We start from the raw sequence: 20931 nt of genomic DNA on the forward strand, positions 1-20931 counted from the left end.
CAGGCTGAGCACCAAAGCCTGGCTGACTTCTGACTAAATGGTCTCTTCTCTCCCACCAATGCCATGGCACTGAAAGTGACATGTGGGAATAATCACTGGCACAAGCTATCCTGGGAACTGTGACCAGGATTTCCTTGGAGGAAAAAACTGCCACAGACTGAAGTTAGACCAGGCAGTACAAGAACAAACAGAACAGTGCACTGCATGGCATTGTACAACCTGACAGGATGGCTCTGCTTCTGTTCATGAGCACACACTGTAGACCTTCAGTTCTGATTCAGTAGATCTGAACCAGAGCCATCAACTTTTAAGGGATCATAAACAAAGGGAAAAAAGAATGAGACAGAAATTAATATTTAAAAGGACTGGTTTTACTTAAATGGCATGAACTTTTGAAAGAGCTCCTTATTGGGAGCTCTTTTGTGCTCAGCTCTCCCTCAGTTTAGACCCAGACAACTGGCCCCAAGCACCTGAAAAACTGGGTTCCATTAAAACATGCCATCCGCTATGCAAAATGGTTTTACGTATTTCTTTACTTTGCATCATTAAAAATTTTCCTACAAATCACCAAAACTAGTCTTTCTGAAATAACCTTACCATTACTGATGAACAGTTCTGCAAGTTGCTCCTTGGAGAAACCAGCATCCACTTCCACTTTAACAATCTCACATGTAGATCCTGCAGCCTCTTGCTTTTGCTGTGATGAAAATTTATATATTTGGTGAAATAATGAACACTCTGGTTTATGGACTAATTCACTTGATATGTTTGTGCAAATACCTTCATGCAGGCCGCTATCTGATACGCTATATAATCTTGCAAACTTCCTTCTGGACCATGGAAAATGACATTACGGTATTGTTCAACCTACAGACAGATAAATATAAATATTTATTTCATAAATAAATTATTCTTGGAAGTTCAGACTTGGATTTTTTTTTTACTTAGATGACACAATCAGCACCTAAAAGACAAAACTGTTTGATCTGCACTACTGGAGTTGGTAATCCTTACTTTACTAGTTTCAAAGTAGACATTATTTGCATACAACATCTTCAAAATATATTGATAAATTTATATCCTAAACTGTAAAACTACATAGCAAGGTATTTTGTTACAACAGACTTTAAAACTTAAAACAGTCATCTGGAAGAATAAATTTAGTAATTACAAATATTTTCTTGATCTTGAATTAAAATATATACATCAGAAAGATGCCAAAATCATCAGTTTAAGTCACTACTAAGTTAAGGATTGAGACTGAGGACTTTATTTGCAGGAGAAATGGGTTCATGTTATCAGTATGGTAGAACAATTTTTTTAAATCTAACTCTGTTTTACCTCTAAAATGTCAGTAAGAGAATATACTTATATCTCTGCAATCTCTCAATATGGTTGAATACAGCAGAAACCTGTGGCACATTCTCCTGACAACATAAAATACTATCCAAGGACACAGCAGACATTAAGCAAGTCCTAAGCTAGTTCTGATTTGATGCAATGTTAAAAGAAATTATCTATGAAAGTTATCTCATATTATTCAATTATCCTTACATTTTGTGGTATTAAATAAGGTGTGTTACAGGAGATTTCTACATAAGCTAGTAATAAAATTCACATCTCAAATAATTGCTTACGTGAATGTTATTCTAATTTACTTTCTCTTCCAAAAGTGGAATAAAATAAATTTGGAAAGCAATTAAGACATCAGAGAGCTTTTAATATATTTTTAAGCAATTCAGTTAATCAGATAGCAGCTATTTAAAGAAGAAAGTTAATGCCCTCACAAGACTAAAGTTAAGGGTAAATTTAGGGGGAATTTTATTTTAAAATACTTTCATCCAATTTAATTTTTTTAGAAGTCTTGATGTTCTTTCACAGAGCAAAAAAACCCCAATTTTAGTCAACACTATTACAGAAGTATTTCGACAAACAAGTAGCATGCAGAGAGAAGCAAGCTTATTACTGACCAGGCGGAGATAATTCTGAAGTGTCTGAAGATGGATCATGGATGCATAAGTCACACTGTTTAAACAGCCTTCTTGAGGTCCTTAAAATGAGACACACAAATTACTTTGGTGAATTTCTCATGTTTACATGCATGTATGACTGATACATATGATTTTCATGCAGTATTCTACAGTTACCTTTTATAATTAGAGGCTACGCAAATTGAAATGCTGAGTAAATGAAAGACATTTATCTAGCACCACAGATTCACGGGTATCCATGACATAAGCAATATATATACTACTGCATGGCTGAAAAAGGCAGAAAGACTTTTATGTGCAGCATATTTTCTGGTGCAGAAATACCAGAAAAATGTTGCAGACACTTTAAAATCTAGTTGAACAACTAAACAGATATGATGTCTCTGAGAATCAAGCAACAATGAACATCAAAACCAGTAGCAAATGACTCTCAAATGATGTATTTCATATGGAGTATGAAATGTATTTCATCTTAACATTCAAAACTGAAAAATTATGACTTGAAAATTACCAAACAAAAACACTGTGATATGCTCAGCTTCATTGTTCTTCAAGAAGTCCCATGGTGGCTGGGAAAAAATCTGACCTGTTGACCATGTAATGTTTCCTGTTAAAAAAAAAATAAAGAGAGAGATATCCCTTGTATGTATATAAAGTATCCTATACTCAAGCATATTCACTTGCTTACAAAGATTATGTGCATACACTGACAAATCTGACAAACAAACCGGTCCCATGAGATGTATTAAATCATGCTATTATTTGATATACAACTGAAGTCACTAGTATCTTCTGCCAGTTGAGATACAGTTAAACAGTTAGCCTGTCTTTTTATCTTTACATGTAAAATAGAATAATTTGCCCAGTCTAATGTGACCAGGGTTCAGTTTTGCTGATGGGAAGGTGAAGGAAGGAAGGAGATTTAAGATGAAGTACATGGATTTTCAGAAACCTATACAACTGTTACTAAGACCACCACATTTTGGCTAATTTTGCATAATTTTAAAGATTTCTCTTTTGTACCTTTCTAAGTGAAGTTATGTAAAACAGTAGTTCTGTTTACCTATGCTGGGGATTTACTGTATATTCTGGACGCACTGTAAAGAAGCAATGCAGGCTTTGAACTGTTTTTGTAGGACCACAGAATATCCTGAGTTGAAAGGGACTCACAAGGACCATAAAAGTCAAACTCCTGGCTCTGCACAGGACATCCCAAGAGTCACATGTACCTGAGAGCATTGTTCAAATGCTTAACTCTGTCAGGCTGGTGCTGTGACCACTTCCCTGGGGAGCCTGTTCCAGTGCCCAAATACCCTCTGGGTGAAGAACCTTCTTCTAATATCCAACCTAAACCTCCCTGGCAGAGCTTCAGGCCATTCCCTCAAGTCCTGTCACTGGTCATTACAGAGAAGAAATCAGTATCTGCCCTTCCTCTTCCTCTCAGGAGGAAGTTGCAGACTGCAATGAGTCTCCTCTTCTCCAGACTGAACAGACCAAGTGACCTCAGCCACTCCTCTCATGGCTTCCCCTCAAGGCCTTTCACCATCCTCATGTCTCCTCTGGACACTTCCTAATTGCTTTTTCTTATACTGTGGCATCCAAAACTGCACACAGCACTCAGGGTGAGAACTTAGTTTCACCTGACATATGGATTTCTCCTCTGGAGTACCAGAAGTACGAAAAGACTAATTAACATAGGGCCTTGTGATCTCCAAGATTATATTAAAGCACATAATTAATTGTTCCATACACACAGCTAAAAGTAAGGAATGCTTTCATGACAGCACTGTTCAAAGTTTCATATCTAGTATTAGTCTACTTTCTTAGTCTACGCTTTAAAAGATGCAGTAATTCAAAGATATTTTTATCTTAGAAGATTTCACAAATTCAAGAACACCCCCAAATTTTGCTTTATCATTAACACCAATATTGATACCTAGTTTGACAGAAAGTATACTGCTTGCACTGAGGCCAATGTTAGATTCTGCAGCACTATTAAATGACAGATCTTCCAGGCTCCTCCATCCATCAGAAGCGATTGCTTGGAAATGGTTTGTCACTGCCTGACTCACTGCTTTTGAAAAATCATCCCATGACGTCTGCTTGCGGATATTTAAAGCACATATTGTATCAAATTCCTCTGCACCACAATGGACTGGTTCAATGCCACTGACTGAAATCCTTACAGGTACATTAAGAGCATCTGTTGAAAAACAAAACACCAACTATGAGAAAAACTGTAAAATTCAAAATAATCCCATTATTATCAACCAATAACATCCATTATTACAAAGGAAAGCTACAAAATAACTCCTGCTACAAAGAAGCAAATGGTAAAGAACGGCACAGATCGCCATCACAAAGTCAGAGCAGTGAAATGAAAATGAAATGAAAATACCAAGGTATCTATAATTTTTTACAAAAAACAGTTCAGTATTATTATGCTTAAATAACAGGAAACAAAAAAAAAATGTACTTAATCTTATATTTCCTCTTTATAGACTAATTACTTATAAATTAAGACAGATGGTAGGCAATGTCTTAATTTTTCAGTTCATTGCGTTTATGCACATTTTTTTCTTATCAATGTAGGAAATAATTTTCTGGCACTAGTGTGCAAGTGGAAAACAGCTGAGCCAAACATATTTAAATAAAAAGCTAAGAGCTAAAACAGAAAATGCACTTGAAAGGGTATATTTGATTTGCTATAGAGTAAATTGACAAAATGTTAAAAAAGGAAATTTATAGGCACATTCTAGAAACTATGAAGTATTTTAAAATTGTACTCTTTGGAATACAACTCAACAGAAGCAACAGTCTCTGAGGATCATTTAGATGACTAAAAATGAAAAGAAAACTATCTTCTAATTTTCATGCTGAACAATGTATTTCAGAAGTTATTAAATTAAAATTAAAATTATATTTTAAAAAGTACACCATAAAAAAACAACCCATATCAGATTATTATGAAATCTTGCAACATGATCTTTTTTTCCCTTTTGTGTCCAGAACTGTATCCAGCTGATACAAACCAGTGAAGTTTTCCTGATGTCAGAAAAGCTCTGATTTAAACCCACTAGCCTACCAATGGGAAAAGATTACTCAGAGGCATCTTTCAGATGTGGAATTGTGAGAAATGCATCAAAGGCTTGCCCTTCTGATGGCAGGACCTCAGGGAAATGAGCTGTAAGGTGTACAGAGGGTTCTCCACAAGGAAACAGGCCCCTAGGACAGAGGTACAGAATATGCCTAAACTTCAATGTATGTGACCTGTAAGGCATAGGGGGCAATCCTGGGCCCAGTCCTTCACATCTGTCAGAGCACAGATCCTCCTGTCCTACAGTGGAAACCTTCCTGGAGTGTGAGGAAGGTAGAGGATGGTACACAGACACCTTACTCAAAAATGCAGTCTTGGCTTAAGGTATAAAGAAGAAGAGAAGGGAAGGCCAAAGTTTCTGACCTGATAAAAGCTGTTGGATTAATGATAAGCATGACCAGAGACACAGGGTAATAAGACTGATGGAAATAATAGAAGCATTAATTTAACAGGCTGCAGATTCAGCCATCAGAAATTTGTTTCAGTCTGATAAAGATGACTATGGAGGAGTGTCTATTAGAAAGTGAGCTGTATTCCCCTCTGAACCTGTAGTAAAATGGTAAGAGAACTGGGATTTAAAATAGCTGAATAGGAAAATCAGAAGCAGCAGACAGAAAACTTCCTCAATTTGTTGATAACCAGTGAACTTAACCACCCACATCCCTATATTCCAGAAGACAAACACAAAAAAGGAGTGAAAAAATAGAGAGCATACAGATCTACAAATGCCATAATTTTAACCATGCAGAGAAATTTAGATATCTTTCTCTGTATCTGTAGATACACATAGATATAGATTTATACAATGATATAAAACCACAAAACTAGTGAGAGGATGAATTAAGTTCTGTCTCAAGAAATGCACAGATGAGCCTGCTCTACTGAGTTTTGAGAAAACTTACAGAGAAGGAAGAAGATGACAGGTTTCATCAGAAGAGCAATCTTACAGAAGTTACTGATGCTGGAAAAAAGAAGTTCTTTGATGTTGTCTCTAAGACGTATTTGAAGAATCAAACAAATAATCCCCTCACCAATAAGTGACAAAATAAACTATGCTCTAAAAAGAAATTCAGATATGACCAGATGATCGTCTTAGCCAGAGGGAATTTGACAGCTACCCACCACTAAGTGACTGCAAGAATTTGAAGAAAAGATAAGAGGAGGGCAACAGCTTTTGAAAAATTAATTACTAATATTAAATTCAGAAATTTTAAGAGAATATGGACATTTGCAAATGTACAATATGTATCATCTTTTAGAAACAAAGACATGAGGAATTTAATAACCTCCAACAAAATTTTATCATATGCTTTTGCAAATTCTGGAGACTAGAAACTTGCTAGATCAAAGTAACTTAGTATTGTGGTGCCAAAAAAGTGACAACTACCTTTTTCATATTTCTCATTCTTGCCCCACAAGTTCTTTACTAAAAACATTTTTATGTAGTGCTGATAGCATTTACTTACTTAAGTTTTCTAGGAGATGTTTGCAATCATCAGTAGCAACATCATGCAATGTTCGATTACACTTATCTTTTCTCTCAGCCTCTAGTCCACCATGGCTACAAAGGATTTCTAGACAGTTCTGCAAAGGTAGGAACTGTATTATTTACTTGTCCATTTGCTGCACTAAAGCATTCTACCAACATGTAGTTAGATTCCTAATTAAAATTCTTACACGCATTTCCAAAGACAATCAGCTACAGAATTTCTATAGATAAAATGATGTTTCTCAGAGTTGAAAGCCAGGAGTAAAAATATTTTATAGAGGACTTTAAAGTCTCAAATAATGACTATAAAAAAGGAGAACACAGAGAGCCAGGGCTCTACAGTCTCTAAGCATCAAGTGTTGATTACCTGAATTAGGAAATTCTTACATCTGGCCACAAGTTTAGGTAATGATAAGGAGACAGAAACCCAGCTATTATTGTGGTTTGAACATCTTGGCCTCAATGTTCAAGCAACACTAAATAAGCAATTCTAAAGCTTAATACAGACTATTAAATGAATCTATTTAGGTAACAATCCATTAAATCAGTTTCCACTTTGTAATTCACCAAGCAGGAGTTTCCATCATGACTGACACTTGAGTGGAACACAAAAAAAGGAATCATTTTAAATCACCTTGCAAGGGTGATTTAAAGGGAAAATCATTGAAATTAGAAACAAGCTATTAGCATATAAATATGGATTGGCAGAATCATTCTATAACATGAAAAAAATATTCACTATAAAGATCCTCCCAAATATGTGTGGGATAAAAGAGTTCTCATAAAACCATATTCAAATTGATTGATCAACAATCAGAAAAAGGATCAAGTCCTTGTTTCTAATGACCATCATTCTGCAATAAAGCAGGCAGCCACCATGAAAACTTTTTCATCTCACATATGCTTTTAAAGACACATCCATATTGTAAAAAATTGAAATAATGGAAATTATACTAGTTAATACTGTATTGATAATGTTTGGGGTTAACCATAGCAGAGAAACCAAACCTTAAAAACACAGAGAAGCAGCTGTTGAGTATTTTGATGTGGAATAGTGGCTAGTTGCAGGTTGACTGTTTTGTAGCTGTTCTACAGAAACTTTTGTCAGTGTATCTGATACTGTCAGACCTTTCATAAATATAGCACTCATTCAAGGTATATCTGCCTGTGAGGTGAAATTTTACCAGGCTGTAGTTATAGCACTTAGAAGTACTTTAAAAAATTGTTTAGCTCACTAAGCTTGCCAGAAGGATACCAAGCAAAAAAAGCACATATTTTCTTGACAGGTTAGTTTGTTAACAATATCTCTCAAAAGCAATGAATAGCAAAACAGCAGAAGCCTGAGGACTGAACTATGAGGCTGAAAATGGGAAGCAAAGCAGGAAGATGTGGGGACAGAACAAAGAAATAAAGCTTATGAGGATTTTTGTTGTCTCTGCTGCCTGTAAAATAACAGCTAAGATGTCCTAGCAGAATTAATCTGTAAAGAATGGCCCCTACCTATCTCAAACTAAGAGGATGCATGTGCCAGCACTGCTTAAATGCAGCTATCATGCACTGGAATGAATGACATGCAGTGTACATAATGGATTAGAGCACAAAGTCAAAGTGTTAACAGCACTTGGAGATGGCTATTAAGCTTTTTTAGCTTTTAAATATCCCAAACATATCTCAAATCAATAAATGTATCAAATCAAGTACAATTTTATAGTCTCTGCAACATCAAAACCAGGAATCTGATTGCCAGCTGTGTATCACCTTCATCACCAGACTTCCCTCAACCCCAAATAGAGATCTTATTAAGCAGTTGACTTAGAATGTGCTTAGAAACTCAAACCCTGGAGTTATTAATGAAAGACATACGTGAAGACTTCCAGTGTCAGACCTTTCAGAGAGATCACTAGTCAAAGTAGTTTTAGACAGAAAATGAAACCTAAGTTCAAAGTTCCTGAGGATTATATTATTGCAGAAAGAGCCAACATAGTGCACATTATTTAGGTATTTGCAGAATACAGCAAGTATCTTAAACTCCATCTAAAATTCGTATGAGTGGAAACTGGAATGAGAATCTGCATCTGCCTAACAGACATTGGTAATGGAACACTGACTCTTTGTAATGCAAAATGCTGAATAAGCAGTGGCTGTCCCTAAAAAAACTCGTAACCTTAACTGAATCTTAAATCTGTGTCTATTTTGAGCATATCTATTTTGAATGTAAGTTTATCAGGAATAAAAGCAAACATAATGAAGGCATTGAACTAGGCATGAAAACACAAGCTGATTTTTGAAGTCTTGGACTGTATTTTCTTAAAATTCACTCTTCTGTGTTTAGCACCCTCTATTTTCTTCCTGGGTAAAAAATTTCCCAGTGATATCTGACTGACAGCTACCATATAAAAAGAAGTCCTTTGCATGGTCAGTGTTAGAAGTGTCAAGAAGTAATAATAAATTTCCAGAAATCCTCCTGTTTGTCATCAGCAGGACCTGTCTGGTCATCCTCCATGTCATCAGTTATGCCAACCTCACAAAAATGTTCCATTGCCTGCAAAAAAGGCCGCTCAAAATACCAAATTAAACAATGTATGTCTGCACAAATCTAGTTCTCAAATTTCTTCTTCTCCCCTCCTTCACAGAGGAAAAATTGTTCCTAGTGAAACTATGCCCATCTAATATCTATAATCACATGACATCCAATGAATTGGCATTCAGGGTGGGATTCATCTCACCTTAACTTTGAAAATCTCTAGTAATGATGTTTCCTCTTTTTACTAATGTCCCATAAGAGGTAGACATTTAAATATGATAATTCACTCCATTTGACCCCTGGCTTCTTGGACAAATTTTCCTCTGGAGGTATATCTCTGTCTCTGTTAAATCAAGTTGGCATGTAAACTACATAACAAACTTAGACTTGACATCCAAGTTGTAATTCTTCAAAGATAAAAGGAAAGTATTTATTTTGCTTAAATTCTATCAGGTTTCCATAACTTGTTCACATGGACTAACCTTAAAGCCTTTTGATGCTGCTATATGGGCAGCAGTCCAACCGTCTTTGTCAGCATGGTTGATAAGATCTGCAGAAACAACAGGCTTTACTCTACTACTATAGTCATCTTCTCTCTTCTCCAAATCAAAGTAGTCTAAATTAGGCTCTGCATCCATCAAACAGTTCCCATTGTTCGGCTCTCCATAGTACATAAGGAGCTTGAGACTTTCAACATTACCAGAATCCACTGCTGCATGAATTGGTGACCAGCCATCCTAAAAAAGAAGCCACAATAAAAAAGCACACTGCCACCAAACACACAGAAAATTGTTTGCAGACTTATATCAGCAAAGAATCTGAATGGAAGGCTCTGTCTGGAAATGAAGAAGACAAGCAAGAGTGACATAATAATCCTTTCGGAAAAAAGAGTTGCTTGTATGTGTTTTGGGTGGAAGAGAGGGAAGAAAATGTAGAAGAAAAAAAACTTTACAGCTTTCTCCAAGGACAGTCCAAAAGATAAAATCTTCAAAATTTTTAGAAGAGTCTAAGTGATACAGGGCTTACATACTGCTAGTAAACTGCTTCCTTCCTGTGCATCAAACAAAAATGATTCCAACTATCAATATTGTTTCATGCTGCATTAATCCATTTATGAGTCAATTTCACAGTTTTGACATCACAACTTTCTCTCATTCCAAGTCAAATATATTTACTTTCCAGTTGCAAAATAAATGAATGATAAAAGATTTAGTATAATATTTACATGAGGAGGAGAATGTTCTGTGAAGCTACTACTCTTTGTGCTGTATTTTGGAACAGTCTATAACCCACGTTTATTGTCATAAGAATCTACTGACATCACAATCATAAAAAAACTTTAGAAAGGCACCTGAAAAAGGCAATTATGTAGGCACTAATTTTGAGACAGTCCTACTTCCCTTCTCCTCTAGATTTGACTTTTTATTGGCCATATTCTGCCATTTGTGATATATAAGACTCTACAATACTGGAAAGAAAGTTTTGGGGTGCTGTCTCTTCAAGGACAACAATAAAGCATGCTAACGTAAAAAGTGGAAGCATTTTACAAATCCAGTGCTGGAGAAAAGTTGCAGCAAATTGCCAGTGGAATCTGAAATATGTAAAATGGTATGAAAGTCACATCACTTAGGAGATTTTAGACAATCTACAGTTAAAAAAACCCAGAAAGTATTATGAAAATAACAAAATACTAATTTCAAATTATATGGTTTATTTCAGATTTAAAAAAAAATTTAAATAAATATTTTAATGTCAATATTCAGTACTATAAAAGGTACTGTTTTAACTTACACTGGTTTTTATTGTTCGATCCGCTCCACTTTCCAACAATAGTTTAATACAATCGTTATTTCCATTTTTACAGGCCAGGTACAAAGGTGTCTGTCCTCTTTCAGCAGCATGGTTAATATCAGCCTGATACATAATTAATAATTCTGCACATCTACAGCAAACAATAAAGCAATAAAATTGTCTTATGTTAAACATGGAACACCTCTTTATAACTTAAGACATTTAAATATTTTAAATAAAGTATTGATTTTACAGATACAGATCTACCTGTGATCAACCCATATACACAAGTATAAAAGATAATTTTGTACATAGATATAAAAACAGGCTATTCAAACATGTAAATCTTAAACCACTGTGGCTGCATTTAAAAATTGTGAATGTAGACCACCCAATTTCACAAGATTGACAGCTGCTTAAGAAAAACATTCAGCTGAGCAAAAAAAGAGAGACATTTCTGATTACTGATATTTAAAATAGAATTGAAAAGGGAAAAAATGAAATGAAGGACTAGGATTAGCTTTACCAGCAAAATGGACACTCATCTAGGGAAGTAACCTGGTGGGGGCAGCAAAACAGCTATGGCAGTACCTGCCATTCAGCAGGTACCTGAATGGAGGCTACTCTGCAAGGATGGCTTGGGTGTATTGCTAGCAGGGTTATGGAGGATGGAAGATTAGAGGAGTGCTGAAGAGCAATTCATTGCAGTTGCCATTCAGATCCAAGCTCCTGTACTTCCTCACAGCCCTATAGTAGTAGGTCCATTTTTTTCCCCAGTTCTTGTGTCAGAGTTGGCTACCTTTCCCTTCCCCAGCCTGGATTTTCAACAACACTTAAGACCTTAAGACCTAAAATCTTAATGCCAGTCAATTTGCTCTGCAGTTCAAACAAGCACTGTTAACAAGGATAAGTTCCCAGCTCTCCAGCTCAATATTTATCAGTAAAAATAGAAAGCATATCAACAATAAAGCCTCAAAGCAGTTAGTGCAATGCCAAATAACTACTGATTAAGAGACCATACCTTAACACAATATACTGTGAAAAAATATTTAAACCAATGTAAGGTATATATATAATACATAAGTATATAAGTAAGAATTTAAGAATGTAAGTAATTAAATCCTAAAAAACTCACAGGTATTTAAGAAAACTGTTTTTGATACATTTTTATCCAGTCAGAAAATCAATTAAGTTCAAGGTAAAATGCACCATTTTAGAGAAGAGTAAAACAGAAAGCATTGATATGAATTACTTATCTATGCTTTCCAAAAATGCTCAACTGAACAAAAAAATAAAAAAACAAATAAAAGCAATGGTCTGCCTTAACAAACGTTAGGCATACATCCTAACCTAACAATCACAAAGTCATCTTCAAAAAGGCTCATAACAAGACACTTCCACAGAGCAATTCAAGATTGAGTTTTAATTCTGCTAGGTTAGAAATATGTGGTTTGATACTTTTACATTATATTTGATGAATCTTGAAAAGCTACATCGACTTTCCACCTCAACTTCAGGGTCATCATGGCCTGGACCACATGGGACATGATTCTGGAAGTTTCTCCTAAAATTAGTTACTGGACCAGCCCCAAAAAACTAGAATTTTTTTCTGATTACATAATTAGGGTTAGAACAACAGTATTGTCTTGGCTCAGGAACAAGGTTAACGAAGATGTCACAGGGGACTGGTTATCAAGTCTATGACAAACACCTACTGTGCAACTGAGAGCAGTTTAGTGCTGTCACTAACCTCACATTAGGAGATAGACAATACTGTTTCCCCAAATTCCACCTACTACAGATTTTTTTTTCTGTGCCTGAACTTTGAAGAGACCAACAAATCAAACAGCCTGAACCATTTGTAGTCTTTCTGACATTTTTGGCTAGCCCTGTCATTCCATTCTCAATTTTACAATTCAACTCATGTTTAGTATCTAAAAAATGTGTTTAGGGATGTCATATTACATAAGTAAGTCTAAGATAAAAAGAGTATGAAGTCTGCAATACCATAACACAGCCGATGATACATAGCAAAGTGTTGTGAGGGTAAGTCAGGGAAATAACTTCCTATTTAAGTGAAGTCTTAAGATATTTATTTCAGTGAGAGAATATGAATACAAAAAAAATTAAAGCTTTAAAAAACCTTGTTTTCTTGTGTAAGGCATTTGATAATATATCACTCAGGAGAAAACTCAGATGTTCATTTGCCTCTGAATATGATAGTTTTCTATGCCTGAAAAAAAAAAATCAGTGCAAAACTAATTTCCTTCTTCCTTTCTCTGTTAATCCAATACTATGGCTGATAGCTCAAAGAAAATTATGAAATTCAGTGGTATGATGCCCAGTACCACATTGTAATTGCTAAGAATACATGCTCAGCCACCTTAAGAGCTGAAATTAGAAAGAAAACAAATAGAAAATATTAAAACCAGAATGGCATAAGAATATGAATTTAAGTAGATGCTTTCAATAAATTATAGTTAAATACATTTATACATAAGAATGCAACAAGAATGTAATGAAAATGTATATAATGTAAAGATAATATAAAATTGAGTAACAGCTGACATGCAAAATCTTAAGGGCTTCACTTACTTGACATGTCCCTGAGCAACTGCTGAACACAAGGGTGTAAAGCCATTTTTATCAGCAGCATCAACTTGTGCTTCTGCAGCCAGCAGCAATCTCACACAATCTATAAATGGAGCAGAACCATGGAATGAGTCAACAAGATCAGAGTTAAAACTGTCAGAGGCTAAAGTCTGCTCAAGGGGCAACAATCAGCCAGTCTTTTTGGACTGCACATCACACCTTAGGGGACTGAAATGAAAGCTCAAGAAGAAGTTTACAGGAAATGAGAATTGCCTCCCATGGGCATCACCACCCTTCTGCATAAACGGCTTGGGTTGGGTTCTGCTGGGATTCAAACACATGCCCACTGCAGGCAACTCCCACAGTATTAGCTATTCTACCTCCCAAGTGGGGAATCTGACTTATCCAGGAATCCCTAGGGGCATCACTGCCTACTGGCAGTCGTGACAAATATGACAGCCACAGGGGAGATGTTCACAAGCCACACAGACCTCAAGCAACACACTGGCCAGTCCTATTTTAGGGTACTGATTTGTGATTGCAATGACAGATAAAATAAGCTGAAAAACTCAAACCTCCCAAAACCATTCCCATTCATATATTTCCAAAACCACATGCTAAAAATAGTACCAGCCTGATTCCATCATCCCTACAGCTAATTTAAGATAATTAATTACACAGTAATTAGACTGCTTTTCATCCACAAATTGGAATATCATTTGATGCAATTAACTTTGAAGAAAACAGTTGATCTGCTCCTCATTCTTGAAATTGGCTCCAGACCAAAATAAAACAAGTCTTTTGTAATTGAAACTACTACTTGGAAAATAAGCTCAGCTACAACACCAATTACAAACTCCTGACCTGATTTCTGAGCAAGCTTAATGCATGCTGTTCTGGCACTCAGTAAAATCCTGAAGTCAACTTTTGTTAGTGAAGTTTAACTCTAGGTACCAGAACCAAATGCACATTAAGAATGACTTGGATATCAGAAAAATATATTAAGAATGACATATCAGTCTGACTAGTCTACACCATATTTCAATGTATTTACTCCTGTAGAATTTTTTCAAATACTAATACAGATGTTGTATAGTTGATCAAATAAATAATTTAAAATTAAGAAACAAGATTTTAAAATACTCCAACTTATTGTTTTGTAAATTAGGATTCTTTAATTTTGAAGTAAGTAATCGGATGTGAAATTATTTTTCATTCATTGGTTGTAAGTTGGTAAGTTGCCAGGACCTGATCTGTAATTTTTTTTAAGTCATAAAGAAGCTCTCTGTTAACTAACTTACCAAGTCCTTCCAATTTTAAGATAGCACCACTTAAAATAAAATTATACTTTCATTCACTTTTTAACACAAAAATACTCTGCTAAGAGTGACCTATCTTTTTTTTTCTTCTTTCCATTGTCAAACTTGGTCCTATATTAAATTATTAACTTGAAAATACAGATTCCTGTTTGACATCCTAAGATACTTCAAAAGTTTATGAGGGATGTTGAAAAAATTTTCCTCTAGAAGTTTCAAGTATTTGGCTAGAATACTCTGCTGTTTATTCATAAAGCATATGTTAGCCATGCAAAAGCCATGAACACACAGAACAAGACTACCTGTCTAGAAAGGCATGGTTAATTCACACTAATTGACTGGCAGATCATTCAGGTGGTAGGTTATGTGTATATAAATGCTGTTTCTGATGAAGCTTATCTCTGTGAAAATACTGCTTCTGAAAACAGCTTTTTATTCTTAGGGATAAGTGTGACCATGAAGAAATAGAGCTACTTGCATAAGGCACAACATGTGAGCTAGTAAGCTCCACATGACCTGTTCTGGTGGCATATTAAGTAAAAGAGCAATTATCTCCAAGATGCCTGGGTCTTCTGGATGGACTTTTTACTGAGATTTTGAGAAGGGTAATTTGGGTCAGACCAGGCTCATTCACTCCGGTTCACTCTGGTCTGCCATAAAAGTAATAAGCAGTGGGGAGTACTGGATGGAAGGGCAGGCACTAAACAGACATTGGTGTCACTAAGTTATAAGTTTTGGTCATAGCAAAAGCAAAACATGGAAGCAAATTAAGATAAACACCTGGAGATTTTACTGCTCTCCACCACAGCTGGGTAGTTAGTTCTTCCAGAGTGATGGCAAACATCATGCAGATACATCCGTGGCTTGACAAAGCTGACTCCATGTAGCTGTATGTCTCTGCACCTCACTCCTTTCTACTTCCCACACCATTCCAGTTTTTTTCTATCAATCAGGGTGCCACAGCCTCCAAATACTCAGGATAGAAGAGAATCAATTACACCGTAAATGCACATGATTAGCACACAGCTGAGTCCAAAGGATATTATTTTCTCCACATCTCTCAGGTTCAGGAACTCTTACTATTTCATTCTGTCCTTCTCCACCTCTTTGTGGTGGAGAATGGTCACAATTTGCAACACCAAACAGCTATGGAGATCTATTAGCTAAGAGAACTGCTGTCACTAAGTGGACAATAGACCTGAAGTGGTTCCTTTTTGCTAAAAGTAAAGCCAAGGCAGACTGACAAAACAACCTGTTCAGCTATCCCAGTCTAGTGGTTAAATCATGAAATCAACAGTTTCCTCATGTCCATTCAAATACAAAGAAACTGTGTATTTTTAGGGTGAATTTCTCTCTCTCAGACCTACAGAATTAGGGACAGTGTGTGTTGGAAATAAAGCATCTGCTGCATGTGCTTCAAAAACCCTTCACGTGCTGCAAAAACCCTCTGCTGCAGCTCTCAAAAGGCAACTGTTTCCAAACAGGAAAGCTACACATTTTGCAATTAGGATAGATTAGGACAGAATATTTCAGTGTCTTTTCTTGTGTAACTCATTTTTTCTACAGAATGGGCTGAGATCATTTAACAGTTGCTGCCACCATGCTGGTTACAATGTGCTCTTCCACATCTCAAATACTGCATTTCTGCACTGAAAATGTGTAGGGATCATTCAGTTTCCATTCTTCCCAGAATCTCTGAAACATGGTTTTTCTGAAGGGAGGTACTCATGCTTGCTTTTATCAGTTCTAAAGTTACTCTTTTCTTCTCGTGAAATCTTCTCCAGGAGAAATAGGAACATCTGGTTAGTTGACTTAGAAATCTCAAAATCCATTTAGTCAATAAATCCACTTTAAAAATATTCTCAATAAATTAAATAATGGTGTGATCACCCACCAGTGTAGGCTTGTGTTTAGTTTTATGGTTAGACTGAACAGTCTTAAGGGTCTTTTCCAATCTAATTGACTGTAAGATTCTATGGGGAAAAAAACCCAAAACAACAGAAACTTACCATTGACAACACAACTCAACACATTGAAAAATTTGAATAAATAATTTTATCCTTAAAATGACAGCAGTATCATTTCTTTCCACCTGGCTAGTTACGGAGAGGTATTAGAAAGGACTTTTAAAAAGATTTATTTCTATACATCCATTCTTAAGCCTGTATAATTTAAGTAAACCTTAAAGTCTCCACTGGGAATTGCTACATATATCCATTCATTTGAGAACAAACTACAAGTAATGAAAAAGGACCATATATGTATATAATAATATATATAATATATATTATTATATAATAAAGTTAAGCACAAAAATCTTTCTCCAACATTTTTATAGATCTATACCTTTCAATTTTCATATAATTTATTAAGGAGACATCAACACTGCTGTTGTGTGATTCTCTTATTCAGAGTTCATACACTCCATTTAGTTGCTGAAATGTGATGATTTGTACAACCAAGTATTTTTCACATCCTGTCAACTATAAATAGAAGAGCAACACTATAACCTCTGCAATACAGTTTTTATCTCAAAAAATAAAACATACTAAACAATTACAGGGTGAATATGCATATGTTTGCTATTATTATTGTGTTTGCACAATTCTGTCAAGTGTCTTTCTTATCTGAAATTTTGACAATAAAACAAGGAACCAAATTGCATTTGCTGTCAGTAGGAGCTGTTCAGTAACTGAAAATCATTTGCTTTGATGCAATTTTAGAATAGAAGATGAATAAAGAAGAATTGAGTCAATTATGATCTCCCACAAATATTAGCAAAGATAACTGCATGTAAGCCTGGAAGAATAGACCAAACATCCATTCAGTGAGGGGAGAATAACAAATCCACACAATATAATTAACTTGGATTCTTAATACTGCAGATAAGTTAAAAAAGGAAAAAATCACCAAAGGGGAAAAAAAAAGTACTCTTTCACTATTTAAAAGGTTTTGGCAACAGGAAAGAAACTCAGGTGAAAAGTCCCAGATGTTTCTACAAAAAAAGAAAAAAAAGAACATCCGGAGCACCTAGGAAGCAAAGACAAAATATACCATTTTGAACAAAATAAAAAATTCCTCCTTCCCTATGCCTGGTAGCAAAATTAACCCTGAACATGTGAGAAAAATGTACACTATCTGCTCAGCTGCAGATTTTGTACCCTAACTTTAGTTTTATTTTTAAAATATTTCAAAATAATTATGAAATAGCCTATGTACTATCTGGAACACGTGATCGGGGTTTGTAATTGTGTCACTAATAAATATTTCATTAAATAAAATCACTAAGTACTCTTGAAAGCAGTGGCTTTAATGGGACTTTGTTCCATGTTCTACTCTGAAATAAAATTCTGACTTCACTAAAAATTAATGGTATATTTGCCACTGGTATTACTGGACTTCATCATTAGTGTCCAAAACAGCATAATGATACCACTTGCAATGTAAGAATCTGGAGGGTTTTATGTAGGTAGAAAAAGCTATAGTAAAGTGCACTGGACTTTTAAAACAAACTGCTGTTTGAGAGCCTTGTGGTAAAAGTCTGAAAATTATTGCTAGGAGTTTGTATCCATGAAATTCATATCTGTTGGTAACACACCTGCTGCATTTCATAGATATATTCATAAAATATGAAGACAGATGGTTGAAGGGCTCAGAAATGCTTCTTCCTTAATACAGAGGAGGGTTGGGGTCATGAGGAAAGAAAAAAAAATCTTTTAATTTTTTCAGGAGAGCTTAGGTAAGAAATGAAGGCTATTTCATTTAGTTCAAAAATAAAGACAGTTCATCTTATTTCCCAAGTAACCACACTATTCTGACACTATCTTCCATCGTTTTCACTGCTGCTGCAGAAGATCAAAACCCTGATGACAACCTATTCTATGCTGCTTATTCCCTGTAAAGTTCTTTCTTTCAAGCTCCTCTTGCTACAAAAGATCTTAGTGTTTCACAGAATATGGGGTGATAATATCTGGTACCTTTTTATATGAAGGGAGTGGAGAATTAGAATGGCTGTTCCTGCAGAATGCTACCAATTTTTTTTTTTAAATGCTTTCTGAGTTCCAAAGTTCTGCTCCAAGAAGCATTGCTTATATATATATGCTATAGCATGTTTTTGGTCATATAATCTATATATCCCACTTTCAATTTCACATTTTTAAGAAGAATGCATTTGACTTAATTGAATATTACAAACTTATGAAAGTAAGCTTTCACTAGTTTACATGGACGGCATACTAGATCTTAGTATCATTTACCTGTATGTCCATTCGTAGCAGCAGAATACAAGGCAGAATAGCCATCTTCACAAGAGTAATTAATATCCAGTCCTTCTTCATTAAGCAGCATTGATAATAAAGTGACATTTCCCTGGGCAGCAGCTTGGTGAAGAAGGGTGGGCCTGCCACCCAGGGGGACAGGACCACCACTTGTTAACAAAGGGGTTAGGGAGGAAGACCAGCCTGTGATTTAAAGCAACAGAAGTTAGACACACATAAATAAGCCCTGCATTTTCTGTGTTCTTTTAAATACTAAAGAGTATCTTCAAAATGACTGCATTTGTTAGTTTAGCAAAAGTCTTGTGATGGTTCTTTGTCTACACATTAGAAGGCATTCTGAAGAATAAAAACTGCATTGAGGGGTGACACTTGTTAATACAAATGAACAGGACCTCATGACAAAAGGTCCATGTGAAACTTGTGAATGGTAGTAGCATGTGGATGTCTCAAAAAAAATTATATTATCAAAGCTAACAGAAGTTTTAGACAAGTTTTAATTTATTTGCAATATACCAGGAAGATTTTTTAAGTATCTATAGAAAAGTGTTCAAAACGAAGTACTTGTTTTCATATGTAATTTTATCCTCCTTAGAGCAAACTTTAGTATTTATATATTTGGTATTTATATAACTCACATGTAGTTATAAAGATTAATTGCATAGAGAGCCCTTACTGACTTCAGGTACCTTTCAATAAGTTTGAAAAAACATGTAGAAATCCTTTACACAAATAATACAGAAAAAAATATATTTATTATTGAACTCTCCATTAAGGTAATGTTCCTTTTACTCTGTGATACTTAAACATTATAAAATGCTCCAGTGGGAATGAATAACAGGTTATACAAAATTTATGTATGAAAGCTTTCAAGTCACTCCATTAACAAAGAATATTCAATCCAAAACTCTGAAAGCTTAGGAGTTGTGGCTAAATGTTTTGTTGCCTACTCATCAGCTTTAGTAGGCACTTTGTTAAGAATATGAAGTTTGCTGCATAGGGCATGGAATATTTTATGCATCCTTCCTTGAGCAAAGACTGCAAGAGAAAATAGGAGAAAGGCTGGTTTTTTTTAATATATATTTTCACTATTACCTTTAGAAAATACACATTGTATTTATCTCTTGAATAAATAACTTTTGTCTTCTATGGCCACAAATAGGCTACCATATGAGGCTGAAATTTGATACAAAGCAAGTTAAGGCAGCTTTTAATGCAGTTTTGCAATGCCTGAGACTGAAGAAGAGTTCCAGGCCATTAGCTTCAGTTCCATTCAAGCTGGTGCTATCCAACATCTCGAACTAGAAAAAGTATGTGGTAGTAGCAAGGCCATGCTGGGATGGTCTGCTCCACATTTTGGAAAACAAAATGAAATACAGAAATTCCCAAGAGAATTCTACAGAAACAATGGACTGGGTGCATTGTAAGATCTTAATACATTTTAATTAACATCAAGACTTACACAAGAATTCATCATCTGAGCAACACCAATGAAGAATACATTGTTTGATTCCAGTTAAAAAAAACCCAAAACAACAAAAAAAATGCTTGGAGTATTTTCATATTTGTTTCTAAAGTAAGCTAAATTTAAATTTAAATAAAGTCTAAATTTAAATTAAGTTTACTAGTGAAGTATCTAAACATATAAACATATTTTTAGTATTTTCCCAATATTATTAGCTTATTATTAAAATTATTTTTTTATATTCACTGTAAGAAGCCATCACTGCAGCTATGAAATTACCTTATAAATTCAAATTTAAACAAAAAATAAATTGTAAAATTAACTCCATACATCTTCTTATAACTTCAATTCTGAAGCTACCTTCTGACTATTACTACTCTTAGTAATACTTA

General features: G+C 35.0%; 1 protein-coding gene across 2 annotated transcripts in view; it reads right to left on the reverse strand.

The window, feature by feature from the left end:
- CTTNBP2 (cortactin binding protein 2) overlaps positions 1–20931 on the reverse strand; it is a 78519-nt gene that overhangs the window by 16692 nt on the left and 40896 nt on the right. For both annotated transcript variants that reach the window (XM_077178972.1, XM_077178971.1), the window contains 10 exons: positions 19057–19260; positions 13488–13587; positions 10893–11043; positions 9584–9838; positions 6555–6672; positions 3928–4194; positions 2503–2598; positions 1971–2050; positions 781–867; positions 598–697 (listed from right to left, as the gene is read on the reverse strand). In XM_077178972.1, coding sequence (XP_077035087.1) covers positions 598–697; positions 781–867; positions 1971–2050; positions 2503–2598; positions 3928–4194; positions 6555–6672; positions 9584–9838; positions 10893–11043; positions 13488–13587; positions 19057–19260 — 1458 coding nt within the window. The remainder of the gene's footprint in view (positions 1–597; positions 698–780; positions 868–1970; positions 2051–2502; positions 2599–3927; positions 4195–6554; positions 6673–9583; positions 9839–10892; positions 11044–13487; positions 13588–19056; positions 19261–20931) is intronic.

This window comes from Agelaius phoeniceus, chromosome 5 (genome assembly GCF_051311805.1).
Source record: "Agelaius phoeniceus isolate bAgePho1 chromosome 5, bAgePho1.hap1, whole genome shotgun sequence".
NCBI classification, from domain to species: Eukaryota; Metazoa; Chordata; class Aves; order Passeriformes; family Icteridae; genus Agelaius; species Agelaius phoeniceus.